At 40.4% G+C, this 18,261-nt stretch overlaps 1 protein-coding gene across 1 annotated transcript; it reads left to right on the forward strand.

The window, feature by feature from the left end:
* Nucleotides 1-2,585: 2,585 nt before the first annotated feature.
* LOC124863719 lies at nucleotides 2,586-16,644 on the forward strand. The gene is made up of 2 exons (XM_047358169.1): nucleotides 2,586-2,964; nucleotides 11,636-16,644. The coding sequence occupies exon 2, from the start codon at nucleotides 12,049-12,051 to the stop codon at nucleotides 13,855-13,857; it is 1,809 nt and encodes a 602-aa protein (XP_047214125.1). The 5' UTR covers nucleotides 2,586-2,964; nucleotides 11,636-12,048; the 3' UTR covers nucleotides 13,858-16,644.
* The last annotated feature ends 1,617 nt before the right edge of the window (nucleotides 16,645-18,261 follow it).

Below are 18,261 nucleotides of genomic sequence, written 5' to 3' on the forward strand. Positions count from 1 at the left end.
ACATCCTGATGTTCCACTATGTAACACTTAAGGTTTGTTATGAATAAACCAAACTGTCTGGGAGACTGGAAAACCTCTTTACCTTGTCTAATTTTATGATAATGAGTATATTTTAAGAAACATCATGTTTTACGTGCGCCGCTTCTATTTCCTCTAGTGCTTATCATCATCATCATATATACAGCATGTCTTGTTTGTTGAGTGTTAGAGGTGTGTCCTTCCCTTTTTGAGTCATTATTTTGGCTTGTGCTGATAGTGATTATTTTTCCAAAATAACTGACAGCAGAACTCACGGCCATGTTAAAAAGGTCTAAGTGTATTTCACCCAGCACAATGGGGTCGGGACCTTAAGAAAACCACTAATAAGGGAGGCTAATCAGGGAATAAAATGCTTCAGTTTGCTATAGGAAGTATAAAGATTGAACTCTGGAGCAATGGAAGAAGGCGACGTGATCTGATGAGTACAGATTTACCGTGTACCAGAGAGATGGGGCCATAACGCTGAGGGGAGATGCGCATGAAGGCATGCACCCATCATGCCTGGTGCTTACCATTAAAGCCTGTGGGGGCAGTGCTGTGATCTGGGGTTGCTGCAGTTGGCCGGGTCTTGGTTCATCAACGTTATGTGCCCAACGAATGAGGTCAACCGACTACCTAAATATACTGAATGACCAGGTTATTCCATCTGTGGATTTCTTCTTCCCTGATGGGCATATTCCAAAATGAATGCCAGGACTCGTCAGCCTAAAGTTGTGCAGGAGTTGTTAAAGAACCATGAGAAATCCTTTTCACACTTGGATTACCATCTAGAGAGTCTAAACCCTAACCCCATCAAAAATCTTTGGGGAGGCGCAGAAGAATTTGCTCAGCTGACTCCATAAATATTCAGGAAGGCTGAGGGTGAGCGTTTATTTGGGCCTCTATCCATTCTTTGGGCCTGTATTCATTATTTTATTGTGTTTTATCCAAAATCAGGTTCATTGTGTCCTTGGGACCCATACCCTGTTCAAACACCCAGTTGTGTCCATCTTTCAACCATCTAGTTGTTGATTTGTTTTGAAGCTATAGAATTTGAAGAGTCTCATTTCTTTCCCACTGAATTCATTTTATGCATTGAATCAGTACAAGTGACCAAGCAGACCCTCAGCATGATGCTGCCACCACCACAACTAAAAGATGGCACAATATTCTAAGGTAAAAATCAAAAGTAAGTCTAGAACGTCCAAGAAAAGGAAAGAAATACATAGGAAAAAGAAATACTTCACAAAAAATATTACTCATTTGTGCATTAGAAATGGCATACACAGACTAAATGAAATGTGCAACTGAGTAGAGTGATTTGAAAATTTACAAAACGCTCATTTGTAATTGTGCATGAGAAACAGCAATACGATAAAAATGGAAAACTGTGGAAATACCTGCAGGGATATAGATGCTTGTTATGCTTGCTGGGAGCAGTGATGCAAATAAAGTCAAACAGCCGCTGGGAGGAAGGATCTGTGATAACGCTCCTTTGCACACCTAGGATTCAGCAGTCTGCAACTGAAGAAGCTCTCCAGTTCTGCAACAGTTTCATGTATGGGGTGGGAAACATTGTCTAGCAGTGATGTTATTTTTGCTAGAGTCCTTCTGTCTTCCACCACATGTACTGCATCTAGGGGGCATCCTAGGACAGACCTGGTGAGCTTACCTAACTGCTTTTCAACACATAACAACATAGAAGATGGCTGATGCCACCACAGAGTCAAAGAAATGTATGAAGATTTGGAACTTACTAAGGAACATCTGTTAAAATATTGTGTGGGGGGGTCTATGCATTATTATGGCATTGTGTGGATGAAATCATATTTTGTAGAACCAACTGTTGTATTTAATAATTGTTTATGTGATTTCCAGTCTAAGTTTTTACTGCATGGAGTTTGCATGTTCTTCCTGTGCATGCGTGGGTTATCTGAGTACTCAGGCTTCCTCTCACAGTCCTTAAACATGACTGCTAGCTTAACTGGTTACTCAAAGATATGAGTGTGGCTATGTGGGGTTGTTAGCCTTGTGTGTCTCTGAGTTGTCCTGTGATGAAATGGCAACCTGTCCAGCCTTGCCCACTGACTGCTGGAGATAGACACAATCCCCCCAACCACCCCTCCTGCTACCTTAAATGGGCAATTGGGTATACACAATGTATGAATGAATGGACGGTAAACTGTATTAACAGACCACCTAAAAAAGAATAGTTTAAATAAATCATTTAACACCCCAAAACTAATATGACATTTACTTTGATTATGAATGCATAAACTGGACCGTTTCTATTCCTATGCAGTTATGTGTTAGAGTTAGGCATTAGGATATTATGTTACTGAAATACCGTAGTTGTTTTTTTCAATACTGTTTATGTCTTCTTTCTGTGTATGGGTTTTCACTGCGGCATTTTTTAAATGTCTGCTAGCCTTGTTAGTAGTTTCACAGACCTTGATCTGATTGAGGCTGGCACGGAGCCTGGCCCGTCCCTCTTCGGGCACGTCCCCGCCCCGCTCCGCTCCCTGCAGCTCTCCTGCAACAGGATTTGAAGGCAAAAGAGGAGAGAGGGAGGGAGGCAGAGCCAAGAGAGAAACAAAAAACGTGACTAGGCACCCAAAGCCTCCTGTTATGCAACAACTGACCTACTAACATACATTAGAGACTCGGCAGCGAAAAGGAGAGAGCGAAAGGAGGAAATAAAGAGAGGAAAATAAAGAAAGAGAGGGTGGGAGGAATCGAAGCGATCATGACGGGAGGAGCGCACCAAAATAAGCCACTGTAGTCTCACATCTATCGCCGCTAACAGAGCAGAGAGCTGTTGTTTTGAAAGCGTGAGCGAGTTTGAGAGGTACGCGGAACACTGGAGACCGATGGGAAAGGTGGATTGCTGGACAAGCGAACTGTGTGCGCCCCTGTGTGGATTCTTTGATTTTACGCGTTTTAAAGGTAAGACATCACTGGACATCTAACCTCACACTACCTGGTGTGCGGGTTCCTCTCTTTCCCTCCAGTGTGAGGTTTTCTTCGGGTGCCACTTGGGCGCGCCTGACTCAATGTCAAGGCGAGGCTGCTTCCAGCTCACTCAGCCTCCGTGGGGCTGCAATTGAAGGCAGCAGAGGGGGTGTTGCAGCCTGAGGTCAGAAGGGTCGAAACTTAGATACACTTTTATTAAGTTGTAACAAAACTAGTGATGTCTGTTGCTTTCATTGACCATATGGTCACCCAAATCCATGTGAACGTAGCGTACGCTGATAAATAAGACTGTTGGAATTTAATGAATAAAACTGCTTGAACAATTTGCATACATTGGAATTCAGTATGAGAGTTTAACTGCTTATGTATGTTTCAAAGTTGGTTACATTTCCATCCATTTTTTTAAAAATGTAGTTACTCAGCTACATTTGTTAAATCAGTAAAGACTGTTTTGCTCAACAGGTTTGTCTTCCCATGCGAAAAGGTTTGAAACAATAGCTAATTGTCTTTACATAAGTTTCAATCTAAATGTTTAGGTAGGACGTGTTACCAAAATAAAGTTGCTGATGTTGTTAGAATGTAACTATTGTTAAACATTACATTTACAAACACACATGGTCAATTAAAACATGAATAATTTTAATGGCTAAAATTTATTATCAGAAATTCCTTTTATTGGACAGTGTATGAACCTCAGCTTGCTAAGAGGTTAGAGTTCTGCATTAGCACTCTTACTTACAATCCTTGTTCCAAAACAGAAAATAATGATCAGCTACAATCTCAGTGCATTTGCTAACTATACTCTCGTCATATATCCATTTCTAATACAACTTGAATTATTATAGCAGCCTCTTTACATAGGTAACTGAACCGGCATCGCCTGTTAAATTTAATCAAATGTATTTGTAGAGTTTGTTACCAAAATAAAGTTTCTTGATTTGTAGTGGTCAAACATTTAATAATTTCAATGGCTTGTATCTGTAACCCTCCAAAACGTGTTTTAATAGTGTACAGAACTTTCTTGGCTTTGCAGTAGTTGTACAAATAGCTATTTCTGTCTGTTATGAATAATTTATTAGCCACATAAATAGAATCCATCCTGTCACAGAGGCTCTCAGCCTCGTCTTGTACTGCATATCCACCAGCTTTGTTTTAGGTTAGTAGGGTAGCTCATGTGGACAAGCGGGGAGGGAAAGAAATGCCAGGCAAGCTCAGAGGACACGCTTCTCCCCGTCACGTGTAACCGCTCTTTGTAAAGGTTACAGCGGCTGCAATTAACCCTTCAGCGCCCAGGTGGCGCTCGGTAAGGCGTGAGCTTTGACCATTTCAATACATCTGGATGCTTGGATGTTTCTTTTTTTATTTCTCGTTTACGACTTACACTTGGCCTCAATGATGCCACGTGCTGACAGCCCCCACGCTGCGGATGAATAAGGGTGAGGCCCTGCGTGGGTTTGAGAACATCTGGATCAAATGTGGGGTCAGAAGAGGTGCGGGTTCCTCTATCTCTAAGGGGGTTGTTTTGTTTTGTCTTTTTCTGAAGACGTGGATGAATTTCACAGCACAGTTGCTTGTCTGAGGATCCGATTAAATATGTATGGACACGATTTGTCGGACAATGCAACAAAGGAGACGTGCGGGATGACATATTGTTCACAAGGTGTTGCTGGCTCTGTGAGATTTACTTATGCATTTATATCTGCACCTTCTTGTCCGAAGGCGGTTCTGAACACACACCGAACTGGCACCCACAGCAACCTCTTTAAAGGCTGTGGTCTGTTGCATCATGATTTGCAGGCTGTAGGGACAGTTTATAGGAATAATTTGATAGTTGGGAACACACCTCGGATATTTGATTTCTGCACGGGCTTTATAGACCTATTGTATTACGCCACACTTGGGTATTATTAGAGGCAATAACCCTCTTGCAGTTTTTCAGGAATAGCAAGGGTCAAGTCAAGTTCATATGGTTATGGATCATATAGTTCAGTGTATATTAACCTGATAGATTTGAGATAAGGCACTGCAGATGTGGTTGTGAAAGTGACAGAACAACCTTCTCTCCTCAGCTCAATCCATGACTTTTACCTATAGTGCATTCCCATCTTTGTGAACCACGCTGTAGGAAACATAGTAGTGGGTTGCATAATAAATAAATTAAATAACAAAAATGGCTTAAAGAATGGGACAGATTATGCAATCTGCGGGAACCTATAGTGCGCGGCTACACGCAGCACCGCACTTTGCTGCGGACCTGGCTAATGCCAATTGGTCGGCGTGCACAATGGGTCTATGTGCCAACTGTGGATGTAGGTCACATCAGTCCCGTGGGAGGGGAGCAGAGGAGGAGCGCAACCGCAGCTGACTGGAAAGGCAGAATCAGAATCCCACCAAAATAAATCCCAGCCGTAACAAAGAAACAATCGACAGTCATGCAGAAATAGGAAAGTGGAGCAACAACTGAACACACAAATCCAATTTCTGGGTGTAGCTCCATTAAATTTTAATAAGGTATAAAAGAGCAAGCTCCAGTGAGATATATCTAGTAATTTGAATTGAGCTTGACTAAGTAAACAACAAAACTGAGAACTGAGATTTAAAGGGATGGCTCAAAATATTTTCAGTGAGGTTATATTAAAAGGTTTTAGGCAATTAAACTCTTATCTGCAGTAAATAATTCTCTTGGCGTTGTCATTTAACATAAATCCAAAGTAGATGTTCCCGGAAGATAAAGGTCACAGCTAGTCCAAGGGACCAAGACCAAAGTAGACTTCTACTGGCCAGAAAAAAAGAGGTTTACATAGTTACTATTATTATTATGAACCTTTAAACCCTTGTAATATTTGTATTACAATGACTGTTTATACTGGAAATAAAGGTAGGAGGTGGCGTTCCATCTATGATCTTCGTTTGTGAAACACGTCCTGAAAATGATGATGTTAAGTAACTACCTAAAGAGTACAGCAGCTTAACAATAAAGAGAACATCATTTACTAAATCCATTATAATATTTGTGCTCTTTTACACCTCTTAAACTTTTATATTACACATATTCAGCTGAGAATTTCTTTTCTAACAAACACAGAAAACACAGTGTTCCCTTCTGTCCTAATGTGAAATTGTGGTTAAAAATTGGAAGGTGAAATGGTCTCTATCTAATGTGGTAAAAAGAGGCTATTTGTAGATTAAACGGGCTAACCTAACCTTTTAACATCCTTGTTCAGGCTAGGTTTTGATGGGAAATATTATGCTAAAAAGTCATATTGGGCTAAAAAAATGATAAGGACTGTTGTGTCCTAAATAGCCATTCAAAAGATGGTCATGTTCCAGTGGTTGGTGCGGTACTTTGACTGGAAATGCTTTACAGGTTGTGTTTCACACACTACGTTCATTAGTGGCACACCGGCTCCTGTCTCAGGTATCTTCACTGTAAACAACCACCAAATGTAAAACATTAAGAACATTTTAAGGTTCATCAAATAGCATTTTCACAAGCCAATATAAAAAGTTTTAAAATGACAGCGGCCCACTTTAATCTTGGCACCTCTTCAATTAAATTCAATTCAAGTTTCAGCCTCAGACACCAACTAATTTGGATTTGTACTAATTGAAGAAATCTAGACAAGGGATAGTTTGGAGTTTTTAAGTAGATGTGTGAAGTCATTAACAGTAATAGCTCCCTTACCTGTAGTAAGATGTCAAATGACAGTGAATTAGTAGAAAAGTAAAAATGTTTAATTTAGCCTGAAGGTGTTTTCCATGGGATACAACACTATATCATCAGTTATTAAACTTCTGTGACTTCTTTGACTGTTACGTTTGTTGCATTCTCAGCTGAACAGCATCTACGCTAAATTTGGATCCTGTGGCTGACTATATCAGTTCTCATGGTACTTGGCCAGGAAGCCCTCGGGATAATTTTTAAACCACTACGAGACCTGGAAAAGCACAGGAACATCTTCAATGGAGTTGCTAAAATGACATCCGTAGGCAAATTCCAAATGTTTTCTCCATTCTCTAAGTCCTCGGAGCAGGCCGATGAAACTGATTAATACAGCCTGCAGCCTTTACCAACATAACTTAAGTATAGTAACACTGTTATTCAGCTAAACCTAATGATTTTCTCTTGTTAAAGTGTAGATTATTTGCTAATGTAGTTTTGTATCCCCCGAGACTGAACATTTTCAGTTTTAGTTGGTTTAAATTGGTAAAATAAGCTAATGCGAGGTCCATCTGATAAGCTATTTGCTTTCCACTGCTCTGAGGATTTTTTCACTCTTTTACAAATTCACTGTTAAATGACGCCTACGACAGACAAGCTAACTGTTACTGATTAAAACTTCACAGAACATCATTTACAAAAATCTGAACTATGCCTTTAATGAATGTATGAGTTTGCCTACCGTTGCTAAATAAAACAGTGGGATAAAAGGTTATAGTTAGGAGCGCTGCATGGTTTTCATCCTGTTCTACTTTTTTTGGCCTGTGGGCTTTCTTGGAGTTTCCTGGCACATTGACAGTGATGAAAGATGAGGGCCTGGCTTTGTTATCGTTCTGTGGTTTGGAGTCAACAGAAAGGCAAATTATAGCATTTAGTAGGCCAGGAGAGCACATGTGACTGGTGCAACACATGGACTGAGTCACCCTGCTTTTTTTTTTCCTTTTGAGAAAGAGATGATACGGCTCATGTTCATGGATAGGACTCTGCCTCGCCTTGTTGGTCTGCTGCCCAGACCATTACCTCCCAACCCCCTCCCTATTTTCAACATCTCCTTGATATGCTTTCCTCTGCAAAAATAAGTCAGACACCCAACCTTGGACATCAAGGTTGGCACTTCCTGCCCATGACCTCCAGCCCACACGTGCGCTATATTTCATTTGTCCTACTGTAAGTAGGGTATGGGGTCCCACAGTCTGGAGAAAGTGCCTCCTTTTTTATTTTTAGTCCGACCTATCCTCAATCTCTGAAACAGTCCACTGAAACACGTGCAGGAGCTTTAGAACCACTGTTTCCAAGGCACATTGCCCCATTTGGACTCCTTGCCATGTGGGTACTGTGGTCGTGTGAGGGAGTTTAACTCCAGATTCTTTTTCTGTGTTGTCATTTCCAGAATGCCACAGAAACCAAGCAATGACACATGAAGTATCTATTATAAACAGAAAGACTAATTCAGGTCAAAGGAACGCTTCAGAGGGAAGTAAGTGGGGCACAAAGCAGGTTTGTTGCCTCAGTATTTGCATAATCGGTCTGGAAAACTAATTTTTAGGGTGGTTTTTCATGCAACCTGCTGTGGCGTTAGGCTTTTGGAGGCTAAGTAAAAGTACTGTCATGAGAGAAAAATTTTATTTGCATTTATTTACATGATTAAATGCAGTGCAATGTAAAAAGGGATAGTATAAAACGGTTTGTTACACTTAAGGTCATTGATGTGTTTGCTCTTACTGAGGACAGATATGGAAAATACGCACTGTGTGATGTCAATAGACCCTCCCTTTTTTCATAAAATCTGAAATTGAGCATGTGAAGCAGCTGCTTTAAGGAAAAAGAAAAACGTCTGATAGGATTGGCTGTGCTCGCTGTTTCCCCATTTTTTGTTGCTATGGGCGACAAATTCCTTGTAATGATGCAATACCGACAGTGCTGCAACTGCTGCTGGTTCTCCCCCTACCAGGCAACAGCATAATTTCTTTGTTTTAACTCTCCCTCATCAGATTCGTTTGCTTCTTTGTTTCTACACTCTTACATCTTTGGAGAAATTTGAAAAATACTCTAATTCGCCACACTTCCTTCTTTTTTGTTGCCTCTCTTATCTTTTTTTGGACCTGACCGTTGTCTTTTTCCGCCACCTAGCTGACCTATATTCCAGCGAAAGACAAAGTAGAGAAAGCGAGGCTCTTGTTTACGGAGTGCAGCTTGTCCACAGTTTCTGGGTCAGTGGGACATGCCGATTGCACCTCCGTCTTTCTCTCCCGTGCCACAAAGGCACATGTCAAACCTTCACGAGGATTAAGTAAAACGGTTAAGTCAAGGAAAACGACTTAATACAAATAAGATCCAACTATGTTGCATTTGTTTTGAAGATAAATGTATGGAAAGCAGAACTCACAGAAAACATGCATCAAAAACCTAAGCATCAAAACCACCTTGTATGTGGGAAATAATACATTTGAAATAACAATCTCAAGTCTAACCACACATTTAAATGCAAAAAAGGATCTTTTTTTGATTAACTGTTTTCCTTTTTTCCTGAAAAGCAAACACATAACTAAGGGTAACAATTTAATGAATGGTCTTAATTTAGGTACCTCAGAAAGTTAAAAAGATGTCACTTATTTCTTTGTATTAGCCTGGCTTCTTCTACATAACAAGCCTGGTTAGATGTAGTTAGTTGTTCTTATGTTTGTGGATGAATCCAAGTAGTGAATACATAACAAATATTTAATCCTAATATGTTTATCAAAAAGCCACACATTATAAGGAAAACATGGCCTCATAACATTGTTGTTTAACATTGCAATGATGAGCTCAGTTGCAATTAACCCACATTTTTACCTCACTATTTGCTTTGTTTTTACTTCATCACAACATCTCCGAACCTTTATTTGACCTTAATAATTTCGGACCCTTAAATTCCTGTCAAGCGAGGGTAGGAAGTGTAGTGACAGACCACCCAGTGGGCTAACTATATTGATATTGATATTGAAATATATGAATGCAGATCACTTAACATATAAACACTGACCAAATATTGTATTCAAGCAGTCCCTTGCGATTGCAATATGAAGCTATGGGGGATTGGAGTCTTATAGTAAATCATACCAGACTAGTACATTTTTGTCTTTACTTTTCAGTTAGTACACTAAACATGAAAAATGTAGTGGTCAAGAAAAAGTCAGTGGTAGGGGTTTAAAGAGATATTATGCCACAAGGTCTCGCAATATTAAAACATCCAGATTTTTCTTCTTAAAAGGAAGTCTGTCTCACAATGAGCATTCAAGTTGCTGTTAGTGTGTTGGTTTGTCTGGAGAGTGTAAGCTAACGTCATGAGTCCAGGATATGAATATGAGTGCTTTAAGTTTGTCTCCTTTTTGTATCTATGTTGTAGTTTCTTATATTGAAATGAAAAAGAAAGTAGTTATTGAGTTGCCCTGTTGTGTTTACATAGTCTGTCTGGCCGTCAACAATTAGTGACAAAAATGTATAGGCAATGCGGGAACACAAAGACTGGTTAGCCATTAGATGCTAACGATGCTAACGTTGGCTCGACGCCAGTTTTCCTGAACGCCAAAGAGTGCTTCATCTCGTGTTGTCTCTTGAGCAAGATATAACACCTAGTTATTATTGATTATCCTTTAGAAAAACTGAAGGCCTTTACCAATTGTTGTGCCCCTCGAACACTTCATTTTGAGAATTTGGGGATTTTTTGTGAATTTATCTTGAGAATGTTATTCACGCATTTTTGTTTAATAACCAGACAAAAAGTGGTAGGTCAACAGCACTGCTATAAAAGGACTCAAGACTAGTAAAGCATGAAAGACAAAATTTAGAAAAAAAAAACATCTGTCTCATCAGACTTTCAAGGTTTTATAAACACACAGGTGTTCAGTTGGCTGTTGTTGCAGTCGATGGTTATTCCATGTTTTTCCATGCCATCTTCCACCTCCAGCCACTTTTCTTTCTGGGGGCTCTTGACCTATATTTATCAACGCCCCACTTCCTGGCTGTCCCCACGCCTCCAAACCTCTCACAAGTGTCTCTAGAGTCTTCTTTATCCTTGACCTGCAATAGTAGATGCCTTTGTCTGCCTTATCTGCTTGTCCTGTTACATCGATTTGGCATTAACTTGTTTGGGCCAAGAATTCTGACACATTCCTTCACGGATGAGTGCAATAGAGTGGAGGAGAGGGAGTCAGCAGTGTTCGTGGATGGGGGTTCTCAATGGAAAACTAGTTACAACTTAAAGGGTGTTTTTTATTCCTTTAAAATGCTGTGAGATAGATACAGGAAACACCAACTGATCTGATGCTGTCTCAGCCTTTGCTTTGTCTTTTTTGAACACTTATCAGGAAAAACAAAAAAACTAATCCTTACACAATCCAGTTTTCATGCTCTGAGCATGTCTGCAACTGATCGTAATTTTAGTGGAGTTGTGCGATCTATCTACGTATGTGCTTAATTTGGCTGTAGCATATAAGCAAGATATAATAACCATCCTCTGGTTTTGCTTTCAGCTACCGTAAAAATGTGAGATTTTCAAGTCCGGGTTGATAAAGGACAAGTCGTCTTCTAATGAACTCTTTGCCCCCATTGCATCACAAAAGCCAACATCAACATGCCAGGAAATGGGTCAGAGGTCACAGTTTGCAGACGGATCTCATCAATTGCAGGTTTAAAAGGTCAGACGCTAAGGTCAAGCAACTATTCAGTGGTTGCCAGGGGTTACAGACCAGACATGCCAGACAATCCAAAACATTGAAGGCTTCATCTAATGTTGTCTCCATAGTTTAGACAACTATCTTTGATCTGCATGCATGCTAAAGCAAACTTATGCTTACAATAATTAAAGGAAAACAAGTGTTTGTAACAGTGTTAGCAGTCCATGTGGATTAATGCTTCTTTTTTTCTTTCTTTGAATGTCTGCAGCCTTTCATCTTGGTATCAGCTGCAGAGAGAACAGAGTGAGGGAGGGAAGCTGAGACCAAGACTCCCGAAGAGACTGATATGCTGAGGTAGACAGAACGACCTACATCCTGCAGCCCGTGTGAAGATCTAGGACACTTTGTCTTCAGCTCAGCAAACTGTGTTGTTCAACTGATAACCTTTAACAACCAAGACTGGAGACTAGAGATCTAATCCACCTCTTTTTTTTTGGGCACTGAAAAGAGAACCCTGAAAGTGGATAAATGAGGGTTGCCAATGTTAAACTTCACTTGCTCTTCATCTTTTTAAGTTATTTGAACACTTGAGTCCCAAAACAATAAACAGGCTGCCTACTTGAGGAGGAAAGGTGTTTTCAGTACAGCCTCATTGTGTCAAAGTGGCTTCGAGTTGCAAGAATGGAAAATCTAAGCCCAACTCTGAAAACATTGAATAAACCCTCAGGAAACGATCTCAACAGCAATGAGACCTTCAATGATTATGAAGAGACTCTTCAAGGGACACCAGCTCGCTTGGGGCGTCTTATAAAACCCAAGCCCAGTGTTACCTGTAGAAGGAAGCGCCAATTTATTTCTGATGAGAAAAAGGACGCTTCCTACTGGGAGAAAAGGCGCAAGAATAATGAGGCTGCCAAGCGCTCTCGGGAGAAGCGCCGTCTGAATGACATGGTTTTGGAAAATCGTGTTATTGCACTGAATGATGAGAACGTGAGGCTCAAGACTGAGCTACTCCAGCTAAAGTTGCGCTTTGGTCTCATAAGCACAGCGTCATACATCGAAAAGAGCCAACAGATTGGTGTGAGCAATGATGCAGGAAATGGAGGCTCTTCTTCGTCTTCCTCTTCTACCCAGTACTACTCCAGTGCTTACTCAAGTGGTTCCCAGGTGATGATAAACTCTGATTCCTCAGAAACAGAGCAGTCAGGACGCAGTGAAGGCCACAGGCAGCTGGTGAAGTACTCTCCACGGGGCTCCCTCTCCGACATGTCCGATGGCTCCTCAAGGGACAGCCCTGAGCCGATACCATTTGATATCAAACAGGAGGGCGACAGATTGGAGATGGACATTACAAGTGGCACCACAACCCAGATTATGTTCAACATTCACAGGGGTCCGGTTTCTGTGTCTACACACCACCAGATTAAACAGCATCAGGAAATAGAAACTGCATATCACCACCCCCATCTCCTTCAGCAGCAATCACAACCCAATCAGGAGACAGTTGCTTCTATCAAAACCGTCAGCCAGACTATCCCTCACCCACCTGCTGCCCAAAGAAGTGTCATCCTGTATGGTGCCAGCAGTGTCTCCTACCCAGTAGACATTGTCACCAAACCCCAGGATGTTGATCTGCAGGTAGCCTTAAAGCACAACAGCAGCCAACTGCAACATACTATCACAGAGACCTCCACAGAGACTCTGGCTGAGGTAACAAAGCAGCTGGAGAGAAAGACATTGGACTCCCCTCAATATGAGTTGTCAGACAGCTTTAATGAGGCTAAAGAGAGAGATGTGTACAGAGTCTGCCAAATTACCCAGCAGCAGCTAGAGGAGCAACAAGGTTATTCACCCTCAGATCTCCTCAGTGAACAGGTTGAAATCAGCCAGACTCAGTTGTACCACCATCTTCAACAACCTCCTCATTCCTACCTCAGTGCACAAGATGAGGAGCCACCAGTGCTTAGCTACGAAGGTGGACCCAGAGCTGACAGTTATCTTCAAAGTCAATTAACGTCATTAAGCGATGGCGAACCCTGCAGCTCTGATAAAGAGGCGTCAACAGATGATGATGAATCCCTATCTTTGTCCTGCTCAGACATGAGCAGCATCCACAACCAACATCTTTCTGGGATCCTCCAATCTGGTTCCCCTCTTCCCCAGTACCCAGGCTGCTCCCAGATGCAGGGTTCGGATCCCCAAGGGGAGGTTAGGGGAACAGCACTGCCCCACAAACTCAGACTCAAACACCGGGCCATGAGCACCGGAAGCAGTGGTGGCAACTGCTCTGGACAGGAGTCCCCAACCACTCCTCCCTCTGCTACCCCACCTCCCCTCCCTCAGCACCCATACCTTTCCCTTTCACCATTGCAGAACATTAAGCGAGAAAACCCAAGTGGTGCTTGCAAACTGGTAGCAACAAGAGAGGGGACAAAGAAGGAGAGTGCCAAAAAGGAAAGTAGTGGGCGACGGAACAAGAGGCGAGATTAGGAGGCAATTGCTTTAGAACGTAAGAATGCAAGTTCTCTAAGACTACTCTGCCATCATGCCTTTGCCCTACTATGAAATGCCCTTCTGAATCCCCCGGGACATGATTCTGGGCTTTCCTATCCCCCAACCACCAGATTCAAGAAAAAATTACATATTGTAGGGCTGTGTATCATATTTGTATATGTTGTACACATTTGTCACTTCTTACATCCTCTCCATACTTACTGAAGCATGTTTGTTTATGGGATGAGAAGAAATGGAACTCCCTGTTTTCTCATTCAACAGTATCCAGCAGAATACTCCGGCAAAAGCACATTTTTGATAGTATACAAAAAGGAATGTAAAAGAAAAAAAAATCTACTTACAACAAATTTGATGCATATCCAGCTGTAGATAAACATACACATGTATGGGTCTCTGCCTTAATTACAATCAAATGCAAATGTATACCTGGGATATCCACTCGACCAAAGAAGCACCAACACTACAACTGTTAGTTTTCATACCTCGTCCCAGACCTTTTCTCTGCCAGCCCCACACCCCTCCCTCTTAATCATTTGCTTTATTTTAGAAGAAATCACATTACAGTTATTTTTGAAGCACATGTTTTGTACATAAATGTGATATAAATGAATATACTTATCTATTTTAAGCATCTATTTTAGAAAATAAAATGAATACACATCCAATAAAAATGCAGCAGAAGTGATAAATCTGAAAGTGACCATCCTCTGACAAATCACAACAATACAGAAGGGGTGTTACAAGATTTTGTGGCACGAGATCTTGCAATAGCACTATCCATTTGCTGACATCACATAGCTTTCTCTGGTGAAGGTTGTAATCTATTACTAGGAGCCTCACACATAAAGGTGTGTACTTTCACTTTGAGAGTCCTCATGTTTGAGACTATACTAGATGTTGAGCATAAAAAAGAAAACAATTACAGTGACATGCTAGATACGAAAAAGTTCTTAGCAATCCAGCGACAACATTGGTATCTGCTTGTGCTTCTACCTGTTGACCGTAACCCAAAGAATTGTTCAACAGTTTTTGTAATAGGTTTGGACTGCAAACTTCTAGTTATGGCAATTAAGGCTAATGAAGGCCTTAAACTGAAATTAGACGACTCTAAATTGAATATAACCACCAATGAGGCTAAATGTAGCCTCTGCTGTGGTGCTTCCTATCAAGGCCCTGATCATAGTTGAACTGGATATTCCCACATCAACTAGCAAGTATTTAAAACACATTTGAAGATTTATTTCACATTTATTTTATTTTGAAAACCCTAAAAGAGAGACACTGAATGTGTGGTTAATTCAAACCTGGTCCAATTTATTCTATATTGATTACAGACTCATAAATTTAAAAAGCCGATGTAATTTGTGAAATTGTTACTCACAAATGGGGGAATCTCAGTTTTTTCCTTAAATTATCTAAAATCATGTCTAGCCAAGTTCTTGTTAACCTAATATTGTGGACCGTCTTGTCTCAAGACATGGATGTACCGCTCGTCTAATGAGCTGTATCATTACACCCTACTGCACAGCCATGCTGTTTATAGTTGCTACAGGACACACTCAGATTAAACAGCTTTCTTCTGATTTTCAAGCTTTGGCATTAATTATTAGTAAATTACTTGTTTACGCAGAAATGGCTGTCCACTTTGGAGAGCCAGCAGCACTGAAAGGGGAAAGGTTTCTCCCTGAGGCGATGGTCTCAATAAAATGTTAGGATTAATAAACCTTTAACCAGCCTTTAAGTATTTGGTGGAAATCACCTGCTGCAGGCTGTAAGCCTTTAGTTTCTTAGAGTTTTATCAACTGTATCTTGTTACCATTCACTGGCCCAATGTATTTATTTCCCTGCCCTTCAACATACCATTCACTGTAAAAAAAACAAAACACAGAAACATAGACGTAGAATGTGTACAGTCTGTTTGAGATACATATCACAACCTAAAAGTAGAACGTTTCATGCTGGCAAAGGAGCAGAAGCAAGAAGAGATTAGACACATTCATGTAAAAACACTGCAGTGCAGTGAGACTTAACTTAAGCCCTGAATATCTTCTGTTTACTTTTTATGTCATGGAATATGGCTCTGTAGTGTGACCAGATATGACCATCAAGGCCCATGACACACATTGAACAAAAATAAGGTTGTAGCTGAGTAACTCAATTCTAAAGCCAAACTCGGCTTACCATAAAACCGGACTAAATGTCTAATTTTAATCTTTAATTAAAAGTAGAGAGAGCTCTCCCTTGTTTCCCGACTGCCTCCATAATGCATTTTAGGGGGTTGTAAATCCCCTTTCTCATGGTAGTTCTTCAACTGGATTGTGACAAATTGCCTTCACTGGATTCTAGTTTAAATGTCTGTGTACCATGTTTGGCTTTTTGGTGCTTGTGTATAAATGTAAAATTTCACAAACACTGTAATGTTTGTTTCATTGGTTTTGTATTCTCTTTTTAGTCCAGGTGACGTTTGGTTATCCTCTATGCCGTGTCTTTGCTCCTACTGACTGTGATGACATGTATTTGCCTCATTCCTCTTTGTCCCCCACTTTTTCAGTGTGTATTAAACAGTAATGTTTGTGCTTTTCCTGATGGTTTTTATGGAATGGCATGGACAAAACAAGGCTACATTGTTGTGGTGTTTTGAGATGGGTGGTGGTTGGTCTGGCTGGTCATTACCATGTAAAGACACTAATGTTCATCGTTGAAAGATGGGAGCATTTCAAGAAAAATAAAAAACTAATGTTGCCCTGTTGACATATCAATGAATTTCCTGTTTCTGAGTCATTTTTTGGGTGTTTGTTTGCCTTAAAGTAGTTGAACCTGTTAGTTGAAGTAGTAATTATTTAAGCATTTGGCTGTCAGGAACCACTGACTGTCAATACAACAACCAGAATCTGTAGGCATCAAATATACAGGCAACCTGGTTGGTCATCTTATCAATAGTGATGGTGAGCTATTAACATTTGACCAGAATTAGCAGATTATGCATTACTCACAGATTTGCACGAAGAATTGAATCACTATTACTGAGAAAACAGGAAAACTGTGGGCCTTGGCAGAATGCCAAGGTTTCTTATCGCTGTGCAAAACGATGGAATTTCGATCTCAGTATTTTCCAGGTCTATGTCAGTACCTTCTAGGTCAATTGTATGAACAAAAGAAAAGAAGTGTAGGGGAAAATATTTGGATAACCAGACTTATTTCGTTTCATTTCCCTTTTATTTAACCAAGAAATACTCCCTTTTTACCAGTGGGTCCAGGCCAAGACAGCAGCACACAAACATTTTCAGACACAATCTCAAACATTAATGGGTACAATAAAAGTAAGCAGAAGTTTTAAAACTATCTGCAACAAAGTGTTCAGAGGGACTACCTCCTGTAAACCTAAAACATTCTACATCTGATTCCAAGCACATGGAGCAGCATACTGAAAAGACCTCTTTTCCAGTTCAGTCTGGACCCTTGGGACATTCTGGGATATTATAATTATATCAAATTTAATTTTGTTTCTTGTGTCATTCATTTCTTTCCTTCCTTCTTTATGTTCTTACCTCCTTCATTCCTTGTGTCCTTTATGTCTTATCTCCCTTCCTTACTTCTTCCCTCTCCATCCCCCTTTGTCCCTCTTTACTTCTTTTCGTTGTTCCCGCCTTCCTGTTTCCTGCCTCCGTTTCTTTGTGTTCTCAATCAATTAAACAGTTATTGGAATCGGCCAATTTTCCCTTGATTAGCTCTGAGCTATGATTGGCAGGTACGCTTCTTTGTTATTTCACTAAATGTTTCAAAACTAGAAATTCCCTCCATTTTCAGTATAAAAATGCATCAGCCAAAGGCATGTACTTTGGTGGACTGTTCTGTATTTAATACAAATCAAATAAAGGTTAGGGACATGTACTGTACTTTAGTGCATAAAAGGGATAATCTAGTTCATTTTATTTTATTGTTGATGGAATCAAAATGAATTAAGTATTGGCAACTAAAAGCATAATTGGTGCTTCTCTAATCAGAAGCTTGCTATGGTCTGATTATTTCTCCTAAATTTGCTTAAAACTGTTTCTTGACCTACGCTGACCTGTAGACATCTTTATCTTTCCCAGTTTCTCTGCAGTATGCCATTCTGACTTTTCTCAGAAACTCAACTTTCAAAGAAAGCAGCTAAAAATTTAACTCACAGAGAAGAGTCAATATTTAATAGACTTTTCCATTACCCATTAGCACCTTTCTCTTTTTGGCATCCAACACCAGCCTGCAATGAGAAAAGTGCTACAGAGACATACTGACACACTTTGCTGAAATGGGTCAAAAAAAACTCTCAGGAAACATGTCTGATGTAACACTGGCCTAATTTAACAAGATTGCTGCATTAAAATTTCGTTAAACCCT

This window comes from Girardinichthys multiradiatus, chromosome Y, assembly GCF_021462225.1.
Source record: "Girardinichthys multiradiatus isolate DD_20200921_A chromosome Y, DD_fGirMul_XY1, whole genome shotgun sequence".
In the NCBI taxonomy this organism is placed as follows: Eukaryota; Metazoa; Chordata; class Actinopteri; order Cyprinodontiformes; family Goodeidae; genus Girardinichthys; species Girardinichthys multiradiatus.